Source organism: Peromyscus leucopus, chromosome 18 (genome assembly GCF_004664715.2).
Source record: "Peromyscus leucopus breed LL Stock chromosome 18, UCI_PerLeu_2.1, whole genome shotgun sequence".
Taxonomy (NCBI): Eukaryota; Metazoa; Chordata; class Mammalia; order Rodentia; family Cricetidae; genus Peromyscus; species Peromyscus leucopus.
The window spans coordinates 35,556,193-35,581,795 of record NC_051078.1 but is presented as its reverse complement, the minus strand read 5'-3'; the positions used below and the strand labels follow the sequence as shown (position 1 = coordinate 35,581,795).

General features: G+C 41.6%; 1 protein-coding gene across 1 annotated transcript in view; it reads right to left on the bottom strand.

Moving 5' to 3' along the window:
• Positions 1–25,603, bottom strand: part of Vezt (vezatin, adherens junctions transmembrane protein) — a 68,619-nt gene that overhangs the window by 38,229 nt on the left and 4,787 nt on the right. Inside the window, 1 exon segment of the mRNA XM_028880247.2 lies at positions 1,652–1,786. Within this exon segment, the coding sequence (XP_028736080.1) occupies positions 1,652–1,786 (135 nt within the window).

The window sequence follows — 25,603 nt, the reverse complement described above, 5'->3', positions numbered from 1 at the left end:
GGTCATGAGAGGAAGAAGTGTAAGGAGCTCTGAGCTAGGGCAATTAAGACTCAAGAAGAGATTTAAAGAAACTTAAAAGATGCACTGACTCCATAAATATGTTCATTTACTTCCATGATTAATAGACGGTTTCTTTATGCAAGAACAGAGTGTTGTTCTTGATAAAGTTAACACAAGACGTTTATGTTGGGTCCAACTTTTCCTCTCTTTTGGAAACGTAATAATTCTACACAACTTGTAAGAGGAGTTCTGGAGAGCTGGATGGAAGTTGGGGTAGATATCTGCTGATCTCACACAGGTCTAATGCATTGAGTCAAGGCAGACGTGATGCAGCGTTCAGGGTCACTGAAGCAGGTATTTCCTTCCATTTAAGCCAGGATCTTATGGTCAGCCACTTGGGGTGGGTCTTCTGCATTTCTGGAGATTTTGTAATAATCTGCTGGGTTGAGGGAGTGTGGCCTGGGACCGGGGCTTATACACCAGCAGCAACATCTTTTTTTTTTTTTTTTTTTTTTTTGGTTTTTTCGAGACTGTAGCTTTGTGCCTTTCCTGGAACTCACTTGGCAGCCCAGGCTGGCCTCGAACTCACAGAGATCCGCCTGGCTCTGCCTCCCGAGTGCTGGGATTAAAGGCGTGCGCCACCACCGCCCGGCCAGCAGCAACATCTTGATGGACTGCCGCACCATGACACCTAACTGTTCAGTTTTTACATGTAAGTTTACAAAAACCAAAAAACCCGGTGGGGCTCTGTGTGTGTGTGTGTGTGTGTGTGTGTGTGTGTGTGTGTGTGTAAAACTCTGGTGGAATTAATGTCTCCTTGGTATAGAGAAGTACCATGTTTAAACCACAGCATCAAAACAAAAACAACCCCAAGGAACAAGGGAATTGGCTGGCAAGATGGCTCATCCAGTAAGGTCTCTTGCCACCAAGCTGGACCGCCTGAGTTCGGTCGCCAGAACCCACAGTGGAAGGAGAGAACTGACCCTTCCAAGTTGCCAGTGTAGAAAAAAATAATTAAAAAAACAAAAACAAAAACAACAACAACAAAAAAACAACAGCCAGGCAGTGGTGGCACACGCCTTTAATCCCAGCACTCGGGAGGCAGAGGCAGGCGGATCTCTGTGAGTTCGAGACCAGCCTGGGCTCCAAAGCGAGTTCCAGGAAAGGCGCAAAGCTACACAGCGAAACCCTGTCTCGAAAAAAGCAAAAAACACCACAAAAAAAAAAAAAAAAAAAAAAAAAAAAAAAAACCAAACAAACAAACAAACAAAAACCCAATCTAATGAACTAACACTATCACTGGCAATGTTCTAACTAAGGTTTTAGTACATTTCTGTGGTCCTCATCAGATAATTTCAATATTTAAAGTAAGATACGTTAATCCTCAAATCATTTTTGTTTGCTCAGCTCATATAAATCACGCACAAAAATCCCAGGGGAGCAGTAAGGCCTGAAGTTTATCTTTGACAGTTGTATGCCATCAGTGAACTAAGTCTTACTAGTGTGAGTAGGAAGTGAACTCAAGGCCTTGTGCATGCTAAGCAATCACTGTAACCACTGAGCTACATCTCTGGCCCTCAAGGATAGTTCACGTAACCAACGAGGCACAGAACAAAAGAGTAAGCCATAGAAATTGAGCACACTTTCTTACTTTTGGTAGGACTCTGGTGGGAGGTTTCTGAGGTTCCTCTGTTGGCAAGCATTTTTCTGTTTTTGGTGGCAAAGAAGAACATATTTCAAAATCTGTGTGTCCCAAATCCTGTAAGTACTGGTACAGTGGAGAATTCTGAAAGAAATAGGAAATGAAGCAAATTTCAAGATCACTCATGTTTCAAAAGTTTTAGGATCAAATTCAGAGTCACACCTGAATATCAGCTCATGTCACACTTCTTATGGCTTCTCTTATGAAAACTGAAATGTAAAATGCCATCAAACACCAACAAATCAACCAACATGCAACAAAAAGACCCAAAAAGGAAAAGCTCTAAACAGACACACATTTTTTTGAGTGAACACTAGCAAGAAAAATGAACTCAAAATTATAAATAGATTTAAGCAATTTTTAAATCCAAATTTTTGTTGTCTTTAAGTAGAACATTCCAAAACAGGCAGTGCTGGTTATTGATAACTAAGAGGCCCTAGAGGGAAACAGTTATTATTTAAAGCCAGGAATTAAATATAGCCATTATAATTCTATGTGTAATGTTATACATAACACTCTTATTACTTTATTTAGTACTAATATGCACATTACATATCGTGCTTGACACTACAACGGACTCAAGTGACCTTAGGAAAGCTATCCCTCACACGTTAGAGAATGAAGCTCCGAGAGAGGCTGGTTTAAAATAAGCATGAGATCACAGTGGTAAGAACACAAACAACCTGCCATGGGAGTGATATCACACCCTCCATTCCCAGAAGGAGGGAGGAGGAGAGGCAATCTACTTGTTAAGACCCTGTCTCACAACAGACAAATCAAAAAATCAAATCAACTCCGGGAGCAAAATTTAGGTTCATCACATTCTAACTCTGTCCCTAGCTAAGTCATCTGTGGCAATTTACAAACCATGGATGCTCCGCTGTCTCACCTAAGACAAGAAGCTTCCATTTAATGCAGAGGTCTCAACGTGGTGATATACGCCTTTACTCTCATTGCTTGGGAAGCGGAGGAGGCACGTGGCGTTTTAAGCTAGCCTGGTCTGCACAGTGAGACTTTGTCTCAAAAACCAAACCAAACCAAACCTGGGAAGACTTGGAGCAGTGCCTGGCATGTACCTTTTTGTAAGTTATATGCAAAGGGTATAGGTTAAGGAACAGACCCCTGGCCTGGCCCCAAGGGTTGTTATCAGTTTCCTCTAAGACTGAAACATCCCTACCCTGCAGGGAAGCCCTTTAAGCAGGGAGGTAAACAACTCAAAATACCTTCAGGAAGTTCTGAAACTGACCAAATTCACAGGGCCCTCCCTGCCAGAGAAAGCATTAAAAGCGGCTACTCCTCAAGAAAAGCTGAGCTGCAAAGAAGACTTCCAGATGAGCAAAGCTGTAAAGAACACCCTGGGACCAGACTGTGGGAGAAGCTGATACCCCGCAAGATGTCTGGGAGAGGTTTAGACCACCTGAGGCACTGGGGAGCACAGCTCCAACCTGCTGAGCCGCCTGCAGGCTGTGCAGTGTGCTCCAGGTTCCCGCGTTTGGGAGCTGTCACCCCTGCTGGGGTGGGCTTTGGTGGTGCAGCTGTCTGTGAGTCCTTTCTACTCCTGTGAGTAACTCCTCACCCCTACTCCTGTAAACAACCCCTGACCCCTACTCCTGTAAGTAACCCCATAAAACTCACTGGGTCACCAACTTGGACTTGGGTGGTGTCTGTACTTTGGTCTGAGGGAGCCTACAACAGACCAGTGTAGCATCTCCCCAGAAAAAGTCTTGTCACACAACAGCAAGTCACCCCAATTCCATTAAGCAGAAACATCCTATTAGATGAAAATGTATTGAGAAACTTACTGTGGATCAGTAGCAAAAGTTAATTTTAACCTTCCAACTTTTCTAAAGTAAAAATTGGGTAATATGTTAAAAAAAAAAATAAGGCGTTAGATGGCTCAATGGTTAAGAGTACTTACTGCTCTTGCAGAGGACCTGGGTTTGATTTCCAGAACCCATATGGTTAACAACCATGTGTAACCCCAGTGTGAGGGAATCCAACAGTCACATACATGAATACATGCAAAACATTCATATATATAAAGTGAAATGAAGAAACAAACAAACTTTGAGGGGGTAGAGAGATGCTCAGCAGTTCAGAGCACTTGAGTTCTTACAGAGGACCCAGCATCCACCATGGCAGCTTACAACTGTCCATAACTAACTCCAGGTCTTGGAGATCGGATATCCTTTGCTGACCTTCACAGGCACCAGGGATGCACTTGGTAAACAGATATCCATATAAAACACCCATACTTACAAAATAAACAAATCTTTTTTTAAAGCCTTGATTCCATTCAGTGAAATACCCAAATCTTAAAAAACAAGAACACCAAAATCTCTTAGAAAATCTGTGTTAGAAACGGTTATAAAATAGAGCGGCCAAACTAAGGCAAGAAAGAAACTGACTCTCCAAAAATATCTAGTTTATTTAGAAATAGCAAAGGACTGCAATCTGGGGTGCTCATGTGCCATGACAGACACACTCAGAGGGCTGAAATCTGGGGTGCTCATGTGCCATGGTGGACATACTCAAGAGGGTTGGAGTAAGGAAGGGTTTTAAAGCCCAAAGGCCACTGATTACAGGGGCTGAGGGAAGGGGCTAAGTTTTATTCACTGGAGCTCCTGGCTGTGGCTAGTGGAGGGTCTGCATAGAATTGGCATAACCAGAAAACGTCAAGTTCGGGGGAAATCCTCTGTGACAGTGCCTGTTACCGTCACATATACATCAGGTACATGCAGGGACTCCAGGGAATGTTTTGCTTGGGCTGGGTGTAAGTGACTCGTGTTTGGAACAGACAACTGAGACAGAGCTAACTTTTGTGGCAAAATCTCAAGTATTTGACTTGTACCATCTCACCCTAAGTTCTAAGGGGCGTCCTCACTGTTAGTGTTACTCTTTCCTGGTGACAAGAGATTCACTCAGCCAGAGAAATGGTACTGAATAAATAATTTGACTACAAAGCCAGCACTATGAAACATTACAGTAAATGAATACTGAGAAACCCCTGAGCTGTCTAAATAAGTGGGTCACAACCTGTAGGTCAAATGACCCTTGTGAAAAAACCTAAGGCCATCAGAAAACACAGCTATTTACATTACGATTCATAACAGTAGCAAAATTACAGTTATGAAGTAGTAATGGAAATAATTTTATTGTTGGGGTCACCACAACGTGAGGAACTGTATTAAAGGATCTCAGCAATAGGAAGGTTGAGATCTATGGAACTGTATTAAAGGGTCTCAGCAATAGGAAGGTTGAGATCTATTGGTCTAAATGAAGAAAACACCAAAGAAGCTTACATATAGCTTTTTCCAGAGAAAATAGACAATTACAGGAATGTAGGAGACCAGTTCCCACTTTTTCCCCAAGGTACTCTTGAGGAGTGAGGGATAAGAGACATTAGATAGAAATATAGAGGGGAGAGAGACAGATATAAACACAGGATAGCCTCGGGAGGGCCTGGATCATTATCCACCAGCCCCCTGTCTCTTCTAAAGGGCTATTTATAGGAATGCCAAGGAGTGGAGCCAAAGACCTCCCCTAGCACAGCCAAGTGCAGACCCTTCCAATCACCTGGTAACCGTGCATGTAGTCAAGCCATCCTCTAATGCAGCCCTGCTGAGTAAAGGCAAGCTCAGATCTCACTAGGAAACCTTTGTGGGCCTCCACACAGGAACATATGAGAATGTTATGGAAACAGGAGAGACACCTAACTTAGACTCAGGTTTTGGGGGACTATAGCCTTGAGTTACCTATTTGATGAAATTCAGTGCAAGAGACCAGATATATGAGACAAATGCCTTCCTTTTAATTTCATTTTAAGAAAAATACTCTAAACAGTATAAGGAAAAATGTTCCTTATCTCTATTTAATTTTTAAGTTTCTGATAGCACACAGGTTAATTTTCTCTGAGACAGGGGCTTTCTATTATAGCACTAGCTGGCAGGCCCAGAACTCACCATCTTCTTGCCTTGGCCTCCCCAGTGCTAGGGTTATGAGCATGGGCCATTACATTTAGCTTCCAATTGTTACCTGGCTTTGCAGGATTGCTGGTTTTGGAGACAGGGTCTCCTGTAGCCCAGCCTGGCCTGGATTTGCTATAGAGACAAGAAAGACCTTGGTCTTTTGACCCTCCTGCTGTTTCTGGTAGTTTGTGTGTGCTGGGAACAGAACCCAGGGCTTTGTGTGAAGCAAGCACTGTATCAACTGAGCTAACCCCCAGCTTCCAAATGGTTCATTTTAAAACCACCTATCACGTTTACTGAAATAATGCCTAGAATTATTCAATCTGTATTTTCAAGTTGAACCTTGAGCCCTACCCTGTTCTGCCTTTAGGGTGGCAAAAGAACATTAGCTCATTGGTTTGGCTCAACCTTCTGAAAAGTTTACATACTAAAAAAACAAAACCCAAACCCCAAACCCCAAACTTGCTTTTAGAACCCTCTCTTCACAGGAACTCCTAGGGGGGAGAATAATAAATAGGATGGATCAAAGTGAAGTTACTCAAGCTTTGCAGGCCACATGGTCTCTGCTAGAAGAATCAAGTCCACTGCTGCAGAAGACAAGCAGTCAGAGACAACTAGCACATGAACCCCAAGTGTGCTTACGACCCAGTAAAACTTTATACCCAGTGTAGTACGGAATTCCAGTCAGCTTCATGTTACACAGTAGAATCATTTTGATATTTTCTCTGATAATTTACAAGGGGAAACGGAAACCATTCTTTGCACAGCAGCCATCACAGAAATTGAGGTGGGGTGAATCTGACCCAACAACCTTAATTTACTGCCTCCTTCTCCAATCATAGCCTCCAGTGGAACCAGGGACTCTTCTGAGAGGAGGCTTGGGGGTGGGGACGCAACCATAAATGGAATTTCTCAAGTCTCCGATTCTACATTTCATTTCTGCAGTTTTCTACTTGTGATTGGCAGTGCAAATTGTACCACTTCCTCACACATACAAACCCAGACCCTGCATGAACACCAAAGCGCTATTCTTTATCATAGCATTCTGGATTGTGGCTTATTGTTGCTTTTATGCTTTAATACCTTTTCAGCCAAAAGAAAATTTAAAATTTAAGCAACAACACACAATTAAAAACCAACATTTTTTTTTGGTTTAACCAAATGTTACCAAGATGAAGTGACCAAGGCAGACCTTGCAGCACATAAACATGTTTTAAGAACACAGATGAAAATTTTAGTGCAATGATATTTTACATTAATTTTTCAAACTATGTATTTTCTAATTTATGTGGGTAAGTGTGTGCTTCTGTGAGTTTATATGTACCACCTGAGTGCAGAAGCCCACAGACACCAGAAAGGACCCTGGATCCCTGGAAGTGAAGGTACAGTGATTGTAAGCCACTACCTGGGTGCTGGGAACCAACCCAGGTCCTCTGCAAGGAAAGTAAGGACTCTCAACCACTGAGCCCTCCAGCTCTACATTACATCGATTCTTTAAAAAATGTTTGGGGCTAACGTGCTTTTTTTCCCCTTAAACTGCTAAATAATCTAGATATTATTTGATAGCTCTCAGGAAACCACATCCTCATCAGTGGATCTCAAAGTCAAGACCCTTTGAAGCCAAACACTGGTACAAGCCTATAATCCTAGCACTTGGGAGGTAGAGGCTGGAGGATCCTGAGTTCCAGGCTAGCCTTAGCAACACAGCAAGTTTGATGCTAGCCTGCACTATATGAGGCCCTGTTTCAAAGAAACTCCAAACAAACAATTTACCCCCTCATCAAACAAAAGGATCTTTATAGTTTTAAAAACTGAAAAGCCCAAAGACTATCTTCTGTTTATATAGCTGTTTATTGGCATTTATCACATCAGAAATTAGAAGTGAAAAATTAAAGCATTTGTTTTACTTAAAAACAGCAATAAACTCTTTAGGAGTAATAATGTAAGCAATGTATTTAAATAAAAAAGTCCAAGTAAAAATATTGATGCATTGGTAACTTCCTTCTGTAATTTGAATAGTAGAAGACTGTGGAATGTTTTTAAAAGGTTTCTTTTTATTTTATGTGTGTGAGTGTTTTGTCTGCAGGTATGTGTGTGTATCACATGTCTGCAGTGCCCATGAAAGCCAGAAGAAGGCGTTGGATCCTGTAGAAGTGGAGTTCTAGACAGTTGTGTTGGGCGTTAAACCTGGGCTCTCTGGAAGATGAACCAGTTCTGAACCACACAGCCATCTCTCCAGCCAACAAGGGCATCTTTTATCTGTTTTTTGCACTCAATGTATTGCGCCTCGTTTTGTTGGTAGTTGTTTTCTTCCCCATTTGTTTTGCTATCTACTGAATGAAGTATATAAAGAAAAGTAAGCTTTAAATAGATGTTAACTGAAAAGCAAGAAGTATTTTAAGTCTTTTCTAATACTTATGGAAAAGACAAATGGTCATGACAAAATTTGACAAGTGATAGTTTACCCTCGAAAAGGTTGGCCTTGCCGGGTGGGCGGTGGCGTGGCGCACACCTTTAATCCCAGCACTCGGGATGCAGAGGCAGGTGGATCTCTGTGAGTTCGAGGCCAGCCTGGTCTCCAAAGCGAGTTCCAGGAAAGGCGCAAAGCTACACAGAGAAACCCTGTCTCGAGAACCCCCCCCCCCAAAAAAAAAAGGTTGGCCTTAGCATAGAACATAAAATCTTACTGGTGAGCTGTATAAGCATGAAAAGGATGAAAATTGTCAGCATCACACTTTATCCTTCAATATAAAATGCATTTTTTTTCTTTTATGACAAGGTACAGTTCCCACAGCAACTGTCCTAACCACTATTATTATTTAGAGGTCTTGGGCCATGAGGTCTAAGAACCAATTAAATCTATGGAAAGATCTCTTTTTCCTATAATGAGCATTTTTACACATTGAAGGTAACTTTGGAAAGGAAGTGTGGAGGGAGAGCAGATGGTTTGCTCTATCAAAACTCTTTCCCCTGGTGCAAGCAAAACAGAACCACCAATGCCGCGGCTGTTTTTTGAGGAGAAAGCATTAACACCGGACTCCGAATCTGACCCTGAAGTCTTGGAGAGAACCAGTGTGGCCAGAAGGAAAGCTTAGACACAGCATGTGGGAGTGAGCGCTCCTCCCCAGGAAATCCTGTGGTTCACTATTCCTGTAAATCCTAGCAGACAGCACACACACAGCAGAGCGCCAGGAAGAATTCTGCTAAGTGAAAAATAGCCACAAGTCTTGGGTTGTGCTTAAGAATTTTTTTTTTTTTTTTTTTTTTTTTTTGTGGCCGAAGCATATTTTTGTAAGAAAAATAAAAACAGACAAGAAACCCCAAACTTTTTGCTGAACAAAAAGTTAAAGAAAATGGCTCGTTCAGGTCTTATCCTCAGGGTACTTCATGCTGTCCCCCATCGTTGTGCCCCTCATTCAGACATGAGGTCCTACCCCAATGTCTCCGGTAAGCCCAAACAACTCATTAAAGCACTCACAAATTGGTTGGAGGTTGAGACAACTGAAGGGCTGGATTACAGAAGGGCCAACACACTGGCCGAAATCAACACGGCCTAGAGGAACTGATAATGGTCTTTCCCCTCATTATAATGACATTTCCATATCATAAGTCTTGCAATATTGCGGACTCCCATCATGGACCCAATGGCATGCCATATCCAAAAACCTACCAAGGACAGAAATGGGGAGGAAACCCTGTTGCTGGAACAGTGTCTCTTAGTAGATGGCCTTATATTTGAAGTTTTCTGAGTGCTAGGATTACAGGTGTGCACTACCATGGGCAGCAAGAAGGTGTATTTCTTTACAGAATGGTGTCATACCCTCATTGAACTTCAAAAGTTAAGACCTGCAACAATTCTAGCTGAGCCAAAGGACTAGTAGATGATTTCTACTTGAACTTCATATAATTTAAGTGAATTCTGGATTGCTAACAAAACTATTTCTGTATCGGAAGACTGCTGTTGGGGTATCAAGATAAGAAATGTGTCGCTGACTCACTGGGGCACAGGTATAAACTAGGGAAGGCGGGAATGTAAGTCAGCCTTGCCTCCTTCAGAAATGGCTCCTTCCTGGGTGATTTCCTCCAGCTACACAAGTTTCCTCCAGAAACACCATCAGGGGCGATGCACTCAGCTCTTTGGAGCCAAAGGTTTCAGTCTTGTGGATTGAAACAACATTGGGAAGAAAGGAAAACAAATCTGGCATCTGCTTACAACACTGTTAAGACTTTTTTTTTGTCATCATTCTGGAAACAGTACAGGACAGCTATACAGCATTACATTATATTCGGTACCTAAGTATCTAGACAAGGTATCAAGTATACTGGAGGATGTGTACAAGGTACACGGAAACACTATCTCATTTTGTATAAGGGACTTGAGCGTCTGCTGACTTTGCTATCCACGGTCAGGACAGAAGGCTTCATGGAACCAGTCCTCCACAACTGTACTGATTGGTCAGGGCTCATTAAAACTTTTTCCATCAGGTGGTGGGAGTACACGCCTTTAATCCCAGCACTCAGGAGGCAGAGGCAGGTGGATCTCTATGAGTTCGAGGCCAGCCTGGTCTACAGAGTGAGTTCCAGGATAGCCAAGACTACACAGAGAAACCCTGTCTCGAAAAAACCAAAACAACAACAAAACAAAACCTTTCTCCACTTGTGTCCCATTCTCGCCTGATAAAGTTTATACAGTATTGGTAGACAGTTATAAAAAGGATAAGTAAATCAAATGTTTTGCTGATAATAAGCCATAAATTTATTTTAACAAGTTATTAGTAGACATAATTTTACCATTTAATAAAAGTTTTTTTTTTTTAAGATTTATTTATTTATTATGTATACAGAAGAGGGCGCCAGATCTCATTACAGATGGTTGTGAGCCACCATATGGGTGCTGGGAATTGAACTCAGGACCTCTGGAAGAACAGTCAGTGTTCTTAACCTCTGAGCCACCTCTCCAGCCCTTAATAAAAGTTTTAAGTAAATGTGTGTGTGTGAATGAGATAGAAGTTCTTGCTTATACAGAATGAAATCATGGATGACTATTTGATACTGAGGACACGTACAGCATCTTCAACATTTTTCAGAGTTGATTGATATTTTGATTTTACTATCATCCATGCTGAGAATGCTGTTTCACATAAATATATAGTGCAAAGTGGCAGAAGTATGTATTGCAGGCCATTTCAGAAAAATTTGGTAATTCTGTCCTAATATCAAGTCAAATTCATTTAACATTATTTTTTTTTAAAAAAAAACCCTAATCAGCAATTTAAACTCTAAACCAACCACAATTTTTAAAATCAAACCCTCTAAAAATACAATCCAAAATATATTAATACTTTCATGCTGAGGAATGATTCTAAGAAAACATTCAGAGTCCCCTGCCCCTTGTTAAACTACTACATTTCCACAGGAGCAGAAGCTTTGTAGGAAAGTGTAATTCACAGCACAAAAGAGCAGAAAGCTAATGGAGGCATTTCAGCCAGTGCTGGCACTGTGGGGTGACGGCATGTGCCGTACAAAGTGCACAGGCCGAGTGGACAGAAACAAGGCTGTTAGCCAGGCTCGGGGGCACACGCCTTCAATCCCAGTGCTTGGGAGCGAGGCAGAGGCAGGTGAATCTCTAGGAGTTCAAGGCCAGCCTGATCTACAGAGCAAGTTTCAGGACAGCCAGAGCTGTTTCATAGAGAAACCCTGTCTTGAAAAACCAAAAACCAGAAACAAGGCTGTGGTGAAGCTGCATGATACAGTCTGGGAAAACGCTGATAGAGACACCTTGGATTCATTACATATTTATTTTAGTTAACTTTTGGTTATTAAGCATTCAGGAACTTTTACTATTGTCCAGAGTTTTGCAATGCTCCCTTGTGTGGTGGTATTCTAATTGTACTGAAATGTGATTTTGATTGTATGTTAATAAATAAAGTTACCCGGGGGTCAGAGCTATTAGAGCCATAGCAAGAGTGTGGCGGTGGTGGCACATGCCTTTAATCCCATAGATCTCTGTGTGTTCAGGGATACAGTCAGCATTGGAGACATATGCCTTTAAGACCTGGGGGGCTGTACATACAGACAGTGATGAGGCAGTCATGTGTTTGGGTTTACAACCAATGAGAAGGCAGAACAAAATACTTTAAATAGACGGACAGACAGGATATAGCTCTCTTTCGGGAAGCTGGGACACCGCAGGAGGAAGGGTGAGATTTTAGCTCTGAGCTCTGACCTCTCGGCTTTCTCTTTTACATTGGTTCTGTGTTTCTTATTTAATAAGACGGTTGGTTACATCAACACCCTTGAGTCACAACTCCCAGTTCTAAGTCCAGAGGTCGCTTCATTAGGCGAATGGCCAGTGGCTCTGTCTGCGCAGTCTTACAGCTAAGGAACAGCCCGCTGTGTTACAATGCCAAGTCTGACCTCGGTAGCCTCTGTTTTATCTTGGGATACCAATGACTGACTGCTAACGACATCCCTGCAGAAAGATCAGCAGCCAGTTCCTCATTCAGCACTAGCCAAATGTTCCTTAAAACATACTGGGTATCAGCTACTTCTGTAACTCTGGTTGTCTTCTACTGCTAACTCCTTTCTGTGGCTATATAACAAAAAGGTAACCTACTTGGTCTATAAAAGGAAACCAAGCTTATCCTCACAGATTTCTTTTTTAGTGCTTTGCTATTTTTAAATTAAAAATCTAACTGAAAGAAATAAAATGAGAAATAACTTTGTTTAGCCAGCCCTTAGTACTTAGCCTTTTTCTTTCAAAAGGGAATACACATTCTTTAACTTGGGAGCCTTTCCTCAAAATGTAGTGTGTGTTTATGTAATGTGTGGATGGCTTTTGAAATGTTTACACAGAATGGAAGTGTACTTTATTTATTTTTCCGCACCTGGCTTTCTTCACGAACTACACTGTGGAGATCTTCCTACATTAGGAATGATTTTCTACTCATTTCTCACACAGTCCCAATTCCTGTGTCATCACTTAGCCAGCCTCCCATTGTTGGGTGCAGTAGACTGTGGAATACATTTGTGGGAGCATTTAGTAGAAGTTTAAATCAGAGTAAAACTCAATAGTGGCCCACGCCTGTAGTCCCAACACTTGGAATCCCCAAACAGAACAGGAGGATCAGGTCAGGGTCGGCCGTGACTGAAGGTGACTGGCACTAGAGAAACATGGATGGTACCTGCATTTCTGGCTTCCACAGTTTGATGGTGCTGTTTACTGAAACATGAATGGTGGTAAAACAAGTCAGAGGAGGAAACGGTACATGATCACATCACCAGCACTCCTGAGACGGGCGAGGATCTGGATCAGGGCCAGCTTGGCTCCACAGGGAGATCCTGACTAGGAAATCCAAGGGCTGGGGAGGAGGTGGGGGATGCCTGAGTAACAGTCAAGGTAACTTACAGTCTTAAGTACTAGCTGTTAGGAGACTTAGCCTACTGAACACACAGATTCAAGAATTAAGAATACTAACGCTGGGACACAGGTATGGACAACGGGCTGGAGAGACGGCTCGGTGGTTAAGAGCACTGGCTGCTCTCACAGAGGACCTGGGTTTGGTTCAAAACACCCACACGGTGGTTCACAAGCTGCCTTCTGACTTCTATGGGCACCGGACATGCATGGAGCACAGACATACATGTAGGCGGAACTTTCATATATGTCGAAATCAAATCAGTCTAAACACAACAAAAAACCAATATGGCAATATATCTCACTGGCAGGGGTGGGGGAGCAAGTACTTCACACACTGTAAACAGAGCTAGGGAAATATAAAGGTGTATATCTGATAAGTTGGTTTTTTTTTTTTTTGCACCCCAATAATCCTCTCTGCTGATGCAGCAATCCAAATCAGACCAAATCAGAGTGAATTAGAAAAGCCCAGGTTTAATGGGTAAAGCGTTCCCGGGCAGTTCTCTAGCCCCCCAGAGAGGAGACGGGAAGAAAGACTGGAAAAATCATGTGTCTGTTTTCTGGGATGCAGCTTAAATACCCTGTGGGAGTGGTCTTGAGGCTCTCTGGGGGAGGAGCTGTGTTTGGTGGCTTCGATCCGGGCTGTGGTTTTGGCTGGAAAGAGATAAGAGGAGGGGGAGTTGAGGTGGATCTTCCACCAGAACATTCCAGACTCTTTGGGTCTAGGGTGCCAGGGTGCCAGGGCTGAGGTGGATCTCCCCCCAAACAATACTGACTGACACAGCATTTCTAATACTAAGTCATATGCTAGCTCTTGATAACTCGTTTCATTCATTCTAACATATTGAACTCACATACATGTATGTATCGTAAAAGAATATTATTTTAATGTTACAACTTTTTCGGTAAAAAATAGTACTTAGCATAAGCACTACTGATAAAGAAGGCTCTCAGTCTCCAATTACATGCTACTTTAGCAAATGAACAAAAGCATCCTGTGCTGTTTTCCATACCAAAACTAACTGCATTTAATTTACTAAATATGTTTTATTTAAAAGTATCACTACATATATTTAAACCAACATCCGTTAGATTCTGGCAAAAGCTAACTCACTGTCAGATGTTGTTACGAGGGCTGCCCAGGCTCTATTAAAACAATCAAAGCCTAGACTATCACAGGAAAGAAATGGCCAGCACCGAAACTAGCGTGAGGAACAGAGCACTGCTAGAGACCACACAGCCACGGTCAGGAAGGAACTGCAGCAGACTTCCACCTACACCAGTCTGTGCCCATCCTGGCTCAGAGGCCAGCAAGGACCTCTACTCCCATTACTGAAGTCACCAAATCACTACTTTTTTTTTTTTTCAATGTATATTAACTCATATGTGGACATATTTTTTTTTAATGCCCAAGTTTAGATCCTGACCAACAAATGCAGCACTGAAAATAATTTGATCCTGACTTCCAAAATCATTTAAACACTAAAAAAAATTTTAAGACACAATACTAATCCTGTTTATTTTTAGAACACTAAAAAAGACCTCCTATCTTTGAATGTCACTGACACAGATGGACAGTCATGGCATGGTAGCACTGGCCTGAGGTTCCCAGAGAGTCAGGCTGAGGTGGGAGAATCATTTGAACCCAGGGTCGGACACCAGCCAAGGCAACATGACAAGGACCTTTCTTTAAAAAAGCAGAAAAGCCATAGATCTAAACATAATTATCACATATAGAATGGGAATTCATGTGGGGGAGGCTGTTAACAATGAAAAAGATAAATACCTTCATTTGCTATGATTTCCTTATTTCTGCCAGGCTAACTTCAGAATACATAAAATGAACTGAAGAGGAAGAATATCACTACCAAATTATGCAACCACTTTCTAAAATTTTAAACGAACACTTAAAGAATCAAAATTCAAGTCAAAACCAACAAACTACAATGGAAAATAAATTGCTATAGAAACCAGTATCTATTTGCTTGTCTTTAACTGTGTAAAGATGTGTAAAGTAGAATCTAAAATGAACTACTCACTGCCTTCCCACTCTTAGCGCTGGGAAGTATCACAGGCTAGTACCCTGAAAGATTAAAATATAAAACAATAAGAAATATTTGTTGGAGCTTACATATTTTAGCCAACTTCTAAAATACCACTTATTCCAAAAGCCCTAAATCAAAGCATTTAATTGCTCCATAACATAACATCAACAGAGACAAAACCTACTGGCAAATTTTAAAAATATTAAACGGGCCCCATAAAACACAGTCCAGCTAAAGGACTCACAGACAGCATGGTTTTCAGGTCTCCAGCTTCCTTGGTGAAAGATTTACTGCCTCTTGTCCGTCTCTGATGCAGACTTGTGCTCTGAGGATTCCCACTTGTTTCCAGAGCTACAGTACAAAATGGCCACTGGACTGGAGGGCGTGTCTGTCATTACTAAGCAGTTTTCCATCAGAAGCAGTGCCTTTTGAAAAAAAACCCTGACCACCATTTCATTAATGCTACTGTTGCTCAGCAACAGCAGAAGGTAATGGGGGAGAGTGGGGCCTGAAAATACCTTCAAAGGACACCAGTGCACATTTAAAAGTTTGTGTATACACCATGGAGCAGGTAAGACATAGATTCATGCATCTTCCTGGCTGCTGGCTTCTAAAAATTTTCACTGAAATGAATATCACTCAATTAATCTTACATGTGTGCGTAAAAAGTTTTGAAAGGATAAGTTTTCAGTCCACACATATAAAGCAGCATTTCAAGATACTAGTCACATATAACTGTTCTCTCTAAATCAAAAAACTATCTAAATAAAAAACAAAATAGTGGGGTTGGGGATTTAGCGCAAGGCCCTGGGTTCAGTCCTGGGGTGGGGGTGGGGATAAATAAAATTAAAATCAAACAAACTCATCAAGAAGGGGAAAACTGACTTCTGTAGCTTACAGATTCAACCAACTAAGAATAAAGATCGACAGTGAACTGGTCTTAACTAAGAGGAGAGATGCTAGCAAGGGTGGCTGAGTCTTCCCTGGCCTTGATGGTATGAGGTTTCCATACTTTTAGAAATCTAATTAAGTGGGGAGGTGCTTGTAGCTATCATTTTCAGCTGATCTTTCTTTAAAAAAAAAAAAAAAAAAGCCAGAGAGTCAAACATATTAGACATAATGTTGTGTGAGAAGAGCATGCAAATAATAGGAAAATGAAGTTTGGATGGTAGGAGACATCAACTTCATCTTTTCTTTCCTTTGCCCACTCCAAATTTGAAAAATGAACACAAACACACACAACCAAAAATTAAATAAAATCAAGTAAAAAACAGCACAAAGGAGATTCTCTGCGGTTATTACTCTTATTTATCTATGGGGCGGGGGGGGGGGGGGGGGGGTGGCGGGTAGGCATGTGAGTGTCATGGTGTGTATATGGAGGTCAGAAGACCATCTTTGGGAGTCCGTCCTCCTTCCGGCATGTGGGGTCAAACTCAGGTCATCAGGCGCGACAGCCAGTGTCTACCTGATGAGTCATCTATCTTACCAACCCTCCGTGAGGTTCTTAAGCCTACTCTGTGGTTCATCAAGATATTAAAGAAACTTTCTCTCAAAATGATTATTCCTTTTCTTAGAAAGTCTCAGACACTAAGGATGGTGGTGCATGCCTATAACCTCAGCACTTCGTGAGTGGAGGAGGCTGGAGGAGGGTCAGGAGTTCCAAGTCCTTCTTGGATACATACATAGAGTTCAAGGATAGCCTGCCATCAAAAGTAATAATAAATAAATAAATAACCAGTAAAGCAAAGCAAGATATACTGACATAGACAGTCTGTTTTCAATAAAGGTCTTAAATTATAGGAAATTAAAAGTTGTGGATCGGCCAAGATGATTCTCCTCATAAGAAATAGATGGCTATATTCTATCAGCTACACTGATTGTAATGCATATTTAAATACAGGATGTCTTCAAATATCTTATTTCAAATTAAAGATAGTGGGCACTTTGGTTTGCTAATCCGTGGTGGGTCTAGCACCATGGAGTCTCAATGGATACTCAAAAAGTCCAGAAACAAAAGACTCCTTGTAGCTTGGACCTTTCCCTCCTAACTCCTTAAGGCAATATTAACTGCTGGGCACTTGTGGGGACAGATGGTACAACACCAGAGAAAACTAGCATTAAGTCAGGGTTCCAACCTGAACAGACACTGAGCGTTGAATATGAGTGGATTCTCTTCTTGTAGTTCCTAACTGATGTGTTTCCGATCTCACCAATCCACCCACCAGACAGCCTCAGATCACTTAGAATCAATCTACAGAGGTAGGAAATGTTTCATCCTAAGGAATCACCTGGCCTAGAGGAGGATATTCATATAACAGAGGGACAGCACCGGAAACTAAGAGATTCATTCAGAATCTTAGCGCTAATGAATGTAAGTCAGCTTCTTGATGCAGTCTTTCAACAATGCTTTGTAAAAAATGAACAGTTTTAAAGTAAGTGCATCAAGTACCAGGGTCGTCCCTAAAAGTAATGTAGGCCAAGACAGGAGTGGTGTCCCACGCCTCGAGTCTCAGCATTTGAGGCAGGTGGATCTCTTGAAGCATGAATTTGAGGCCAGCATGGGCAGCCTAGCAAGTGCCCGCGTAAAAACAAAACCCAGAGAGCAAACAGTGCGTGCATCACAGCCCCAGACAAGGAGACTTCAGTTAAATGCAACACAAATACAGAAGATGGCCGGGGTGTGGCTGAGTGTGAACGAGCTCGTGTAACATTCATGGGGCCGTTGGTTATATCGATAGAATCACAACACATAAAAATCTGATGATGTTTTTCAAATGTCTAAATTTTAAAAATAAATCAACAAATCTCTACTCGAGCCCAGAGGATATGTAATGGAGTCAAAAAATCACAGAAGCAAATGGGAAAAGATAGACTTGCTCTCCAACACTAATTTTTATAATTCATATTAAATATGTAGTTTCTTTTGATATATCGGGTAATAAGCTAGTTCTAGTGGTCTACCTTTATGACACTGGGTTGTGACTTAAGGCCAATGAGAGTCTTTTATTACAGTGGTAAATGTAGCAATGTTGCCATGCTTCTCAGCCACTACTTGGAAGTAGATTTTTTTTTTTTTATAACAGGATTTAGAGCTTTTTGTTTCTATAAACTGAAACAAAAGACCCAATTTAAGAAAACATTGGTTACATATACTTATTCCAGATAGCAAACTCCATCAACAAAACAGCAAATGCCACCCATGCCCATGACATGCACTTCCTTCCATTAGTCATTACTCAAATCAATAATGTAAGTAGGAAAGAATTCACAATAACACTTTGCACAATGCCGTTTGTTCTTTAAAGAAGGATAATAGCTTTTAAAAATATGCTGAAAGAAGATTTACTCAAGTAAGAGAGGGATTTTTAAATGATCCCAAACCATTTGCAATGTAGGGAGATGTTTATGAGAGTCATCTACTTCGTTTTCATTGATTTAGCTCAGTTGCTGCCCTGGACAGAAAGGGCACAATTGAATGCACCGCCAGTGAAGGGCTAACCTCTTACAGCCTACCTGAAGTATAAAGATGTAGGTGAGAAACAGATTAAAACATGATGTGGTGGTAATCTAAAGGGTAGATTAATGAACCTACTTTTAAAGAAAAACTTGTTTAAAATGTTTTACATTGGTATAAATTTTAGTTTATTGATACAAACTTGAAGTTAATTTTGTTATACTGTATATATATATTTCTATTCTTGTTTGAGGTATTATGTTTATGTAACTCATTTAAAATTGTAATAAATAATTAAAAATAGATTAATAATTAGTCATCTATGATAATCATATTTGTAGCCATGTTAGTTAAGTCTTCTAGGTATACATAGATATATTTCAGATAGATAGGTAATCTTCAAACACTTCATAGACCTAGAGAATATGGCATTTAAATAACTTAAAATTCTGTTGACGTGAGACACAATTGCTCCTGGCTGCACCAATTGATCCCGAGAGAATGTTGGGCTTCTAAGACATTTCCATTTGGAATTTTGTCTTTTGGCACAAAATGGCCTACTGGGCAAAGAACTGCCCTTGCCTTGATGGCTGACAGTACAAATGCAATGCTGTCCTTTCTGGACAAGCGGGACACAAGGAAAGCAACCACTGTACTCTGCCAAGACAGGGTAAGATGGTCTTTCAGAAATCCTGCTTCTGAAAATGGTCTGTCAGATACTCTAGGCCTGTAGTCAATTTAAATGCACCAACAATGCTGAGAAACATTAGGTGACTGTCCAGGCTGCCAGCTATCTTGGTCTACTCTTGCAAGATTCCCGAAAGTTGCTTGCATCCATCTACCATTTCTTAGGTACCATTATGTTCCTTCTCAGGTCTTTGATGTGGTTAAAGACTAGATAGTTGTAATTTCCTCAGTTATGATAAAAGATAAGTTAGATATAAAACTTTAAACTCACAAATATAAGATAGATAGGACATCTTTAATATTGTAACTGTAATTCTTGCTCAATAATTGTTTTATTATATGTAATATTACCATGTTAAAGTTAAAACATTCCTTTTAAAAAAGAAAGAAAAGGGGAAGTGCTGTGGATACCACTCTATATAAATAAAACACTGATGGCCAGTGACCAGGCAGGAAGTATAGGCAGGACAAAGAGAGAGGAGAATTGGGGAAACAGGAAGAAGGAGGAGAGACACTGCAGCCACCGCCAGGACAAGGAGCATGTGAAGACGCTGGTAAGCCACCAGCCACATGGCAAGGTATAGATTTATAGAAATGGGTTAATTTAAGATAAAAGAACAGTTAACAAGAAGCCTGCCACGGCCATACAGTTTATAAGTGATATAAGTGTCTGAGTGATTATTTTATAAGTGGATTGTGGGACTGCGGGGCTTGGGGAATCTGGAGAGAAGCTCTCCAGCAACAACATGAAAAGGATCTTTTCAGTCAAGAAGAAAGGAAAAAAGGAAGAAATTCAGCGAACACCAAAAGCTTTTGATAGTAAAGTGTCAACTAGAGAATTAGGTTACCAAGAGCCAAAGTTTGATGGAAATACCAAAGGTTCCTCAAGCTGAGCATGATGGATCACACCAGTATCCTGAGCACTTGGAAGGCTGAGGCCAGAGGATCCCGGGCTTAAGGACAGCCTGGGCTAACCCTGGTCTTTTGGGTGTAAAGATCTTATTTTCATGTGTTTCCCTATCTAGGAGTAGCAAGGTTTGCTAGTGAACGGAATCATTCAAACTTTCTGCAATTAAGTTACTGTATATAAAACACGAGCCAGGTATTGGGGTGCACCCCTGTAAACCCAGGATTTGGGAGGCTGAGGAGGAGGATCTCAAGTTCAAGGCCAGCCTGGGTTATACAGTGAGGTCAAGTAGACCAGCTTAGGCTATGTAGTAAAATCCTGCCAGAAATTTAAAAAGACTAAAATCAGAACTTTAATGCATTTCTAAGGTGAGTAGAGAATACTATCTCAAAATATCTTAGTGATGCAGTAACAGCCGTCTTGGTATTTCGGTATTTATTTTGCATCTGACTCCTGTCATATACTGGCCTTGTCCATCATTTTCTAAATATTTCCCCTTTTTCTTTCTGGTACTGAGGACTGAACGTGGGCCTACATATTCTAAGTCAGTGCTCTACCACGGTTGCTTCTAAATCAGGTTCTGCTGCTGTTTAGCCTGAGTGGCCAAAGACTGTCCTTAGGGTAGGCAGAGAGAGCCCCCAAATTCTCTGCCCTTAGTGGTAGGATGGCTGGTAGAAGATGCTGATTAAAATAAACAATCTTAAGGCTGGGCATGGTGGCTCATGCCTTTAATGTGAGTAAAATGGGAGGCAGATCTTTGTGGGTTTAAGGCCAGCCTGGTCTACAAGGCCAGCCAGGACTACATAGTGAGACCCTGCCCCTCCCCCTCAAAAAAGAAATCTGAAGGAGTCATCAGGCTCCGCTGTAAGGCATTAACTGTGGAGGTACACAGGAATCTAGCCCTGATGAACTGACGGTGCTCAGATCCTAGGGCGAGGACTGGGAAGCAGGCCCGAGAATCCTCCACTTCCTTCTTCAGTGTCTCTTCTATATCATCTCTCAGATCATGAGGACTCAAAGCTGAGTCCTGGAATGACTGAAAACACAGTCGAAACTAACTAATAATTCAGGAAATTCACCAAAGATCCCCTAAGAAGGGGGTGGAGAGGCGGCGCGGGTTAACAGTTCACTGTCCCCCTAAAGGACCCAGGTTTAGTCCCCAACACCATCAGGGGCTCACAACCACTTACACCTCCAGCTCCCAGGGGATTCAATGCCTGTCCCCACACACAAGTCCATACCACACACATACATATAATTAAAAAATAACAAAACTAATCTTAAAAAGATATCGTAAGTGTTAAAAAGAAGGGATATTCTTGGGATACTTTCCAAAACAAACCCTTTTTAAATCTAATGTGATATGAGCCTCTCCAAGTCTGTGACATGTATGAGCTGGACTTCTGACTCTGAGAAAATCATTAGAGTGCGCGCTACTACACCAAATACATGAAAACCCACGACGAGCTTTCTCAGGGAAGGAGAGCTGGGCCTCGGCAGATGTAGTAGTCTGGCTTACTGCCTCCACCGCACCTCTCATATTCTCCTGTATCTCTTGTGTTACAGACACAGGTAAGCTGTACTTGACACTCGCCAACCTTGCAGTTAAACTTGTGGATGCAGATTAGAATTCTCCAGTGAGATGTAGCTGTCAGAGATCTGGAAGGGGAAAGGAAAGCAGAGCCCACATTCTCTCCCTGTCTTGGCTTTTTTTTGAGACAGGGTTTCATTACAAAGTTCAGGCTGGTCTCAAACTTGCAATCCCCCTGTCTCAGAGTCCCAAGAGCTGGGCGTTGTAGGCTTGCACCACCATGCTGGGCTTTTCCTCTTTATGCCCAGGATTTCTTGGCTGTACGAGGACAGCAACAGTGACAGAGCCTACTCTGTACTTTTTAACAATACACCAACCACCGATTTGATTTCTAACACCAAATTCCTTTCCGCTTTTGGGCGATAGATAGGCTCCTGTTTTCCCCACTAGGGTCTATGGCTGATACAGATGCAAAACAGCTCTCACTTCAAAGGGATTGAAAGATCATTTATTCTGGGGCTGGGGAGATGGCTCAGTGGGTAAAGCAACCTCACACAAGCCCAAGGACACAAGTTCAAATCCTGAGAATCCATTTAAAGCAGGCATAGTCGCTCATGTCTGTAATTTAAGAGGCGGAGAGACGGAAGGAAGAGACAGCTCTCTCCTGAAGCTCATGGGCTCGCTAGCCTGGCATCCACAGCACTGAACAAGATACTCTTGTCTCAAACAAGGTGAAGGTAAGAACCTACATCCCATTGGTCCTCTGACCACCACATGTGTGTTGTGGCATGTCCACATCTGCACCAATGCACACGAATGCTTGGACATATATGGGCATCACATAAACAGACACAGAAATACATACAAAGGAGGTAATTTATTACAGAGCCTAATACCAGTAATGGTGGTAGGAGAACACAGATCCAGGTTACCCCAGATGCTATGGTCCCACAATCTCATGAAGTTCTACAGTAACAGAATAATGGACATTCTAAATCAAGGCTCTTGGTCCTGACCTGTTACTGGCCTCAGATACTATCTGATGACATTCTCAGCCTTTAAGTTGGTGGAAGCTAGGGGGTCTGTTTAAACATTCCAAAGGATTTATCTAATAATCACAAGGATGTTGTGTCACACACAAAGGTAGACAATAAATGGTTATTTAGAGGGCCAAGGACAGCCCGGGATAAATTTGGCTCCCAACGAGAATGACTCAGCTCTCTGCACTCAGTTAGTTGGCCTTGTAATATGTTTAGCATATGTGTAGCTTTGCTTTTCTGGGAACTTGGTTTCACACTGATATAGCACTAAGAATCTATAAACAGGGCTAATGAGCAAAGCCTGAATACAATGCACTGGTTGAGAGAGTGGGCAAGGAAATGTGCCTCACAGGTTCTCTCTCTGCCAGGAGGGTTTAGCTAGGGACTGTGTGCACAGCCTGGGTGAGCCAGGCCTACCTGAGTCCTGGGGGAGGAACCTCCCAGTAGTGTTTGGGGTCTGAGGAGTCCCACAACCATGGGTAACTCACATATGGTTTGAGACCTGCTTTGGATTTCTTTTTCTTGGAGACCTTGCAACTATTCTTAAAGTTGAACATACTGTAGAACAGACCTATGGCCAGCAGTGGCTGAGTCAACATTGAACCATTCTTTGTGGTCTTCTGGGAAAAGCCTTTCAACTTGTTGGCTACGTATTCATGTATGTATGGGTGCAAAGCTCACTGTGCTTGGTGGTGCTGCAATGTGTTCTGGATCATCAATGAAGTCTGCAATTCAAAATTTGAATACTGAGTTTGCAAAACATCCTAGCCAACACTTTTATGGCATCCAAAGAGGTGACCCTACAATTGCAAAAAGCCCAGATGATCCAAAATCAAATACTTGTAACTGGTTTGGAGGAGACAAAAAGCCTCCCCACTAGTCCGTTAGACTTCTTTAAAAGTCATAGTTATGAGCCAACAGGTCGTGTTTGGTGAGAATTCCCAGAATTCTACAGACTCCAGATGCCACAGGCCGGTGACATATGGACGAACAAGGGAAGGAATCTTCTTTAAGGTTTGTCCTTTCTGCTCTTTCCAAATGGTGGCAGAGTCTCTGATGATTAGCAAGCATTAATCCTCTCGATTACTGACTGTCTCCTGTTGAAGATTACCGTCTCCTCTCACTGCAGTGGCAGCCATGAAGCTGCAGCAGTTCCGCCATAGCAGCTGACAGGATTATCAATCTAAACCAACGAGAGCCGATTACCCACAATGTTAATGTGTGCTTTCTCTTTTTACATTCTCTAGGTGAGAGCTGGACCTTTTCAGACATGAAGACTGTTCAAAAAACGGGTTATTGGTTTTGTTTGACAGGGAGTTATGACCTTCCACAAACATAGGAGCTACGGGAATGTGCATCTGGAATCCTGTCAAACGTTCAAGTTAAAGAGACGATAACCCCTGGAAGAGTTGTAGCTTTAGGTGGAGGAATGTAGCCAGGTACTGCTTCCTCCAGTATACTAGCTGAACCCAGCTGGAATGTAGACGGGAAAGGAATACAGGTGATATGGTCCATAGCAGTTAGGGTTAGAATCGCGAGTCTGAGAGACACTGGGAAAAATAATCACCAATGACACAAATCCCTTAAGCAGTACTAAACTAGCTCATGAGTTAAAGAAGAGATCAAGATGGTAATCACAAAACTGTGAGGCGAACTACACATCACAGTTCATGAAATACAGCCAATGCAGTACTCATAGGAAAATTTATAGTCTTGTAAGTGATTTTCAAAATTCAAGGTTTTACCTCATGAAGCTGGCGGGGGGGGGGGGGGGGGGGGAGCAACCAAATTAACACAAAGACATAAAATATATAATACTTTCCATAAAATCTGTAATTTTTTAAAAAACAATTATATTTATTATAATTAAAAATTATAAACTATATTAGGCTGATCAAACAAAACCAATAACTAATTTTTTGAATTGTCTATCTGTTAAGCTGAAACTCTAATCTATGAAATATAAAAAGATATGAATAGTCATTGCATATAGTAAGTTTGAGACCCTCTCTCAAAACAGGCAGACAGACAGCTGGGTGTGGTGATGCACACAGGCGATCTCGGCATGATGAATACCACCAGTTCAAGACCAACCTGGCTACACATATGAAACCCCGTCTCAAAATAACAAAGGGGGAAAAGGTATTGACCTAAATATAGGACAATCTGCTATAAAATTTTAATAATGCCTGCTGAATGCTTATAATGCAGCAGGTCCTAACCTAAGCAATTGCAGAGTCAGTCATTACTAGTCAAGATTGCTCTCTGAAGTAGATTTACTATTTCCATACACTGTGGAGAAACTTGAAGCTTAGATAGGCAACTTGTTCAAAGTCCCATTAACTAGTAAATAGCTGGAACAGGACCTCCTGCTTTAGAGCCCATACCTTTCTATTATAATACCTCTCAATGAAAAATAATCAAGCCAGGCGTGGTGGCGCACGCCTTTAATCCCAGCACTTGGGAAGCAGAGGTGGGCGGATCTCTGTGAGTTCGAGCCAGCCTGGCTACAAGTGAGCTCAGAGAGGCGCAAAGCTACACAGAGAAACCCTGTCTCGAAAAAACCAAAATAAATAAATAAATAAATAAATAAAAATAATCAAAATAGAAAATTATAACTATAAAACAGACTGATAGATTATATTCACTCTCCTTTTGGGCAAATGACTATCTTTAAAGGGCCAATTTAGCTATAGTTTCAAGGAAGAGATAATTCCCAATTTTTAAAATCAGTATTAGAACACCAGGAGTTGGGGGGCTGCCTGACTCTTTTAAGGAAGCTGAGGTTACAAATGGGTGGAAGAGAATATGCTTAACATGTACAAAGTTCTTGGTTCAATATGAAAAAACAA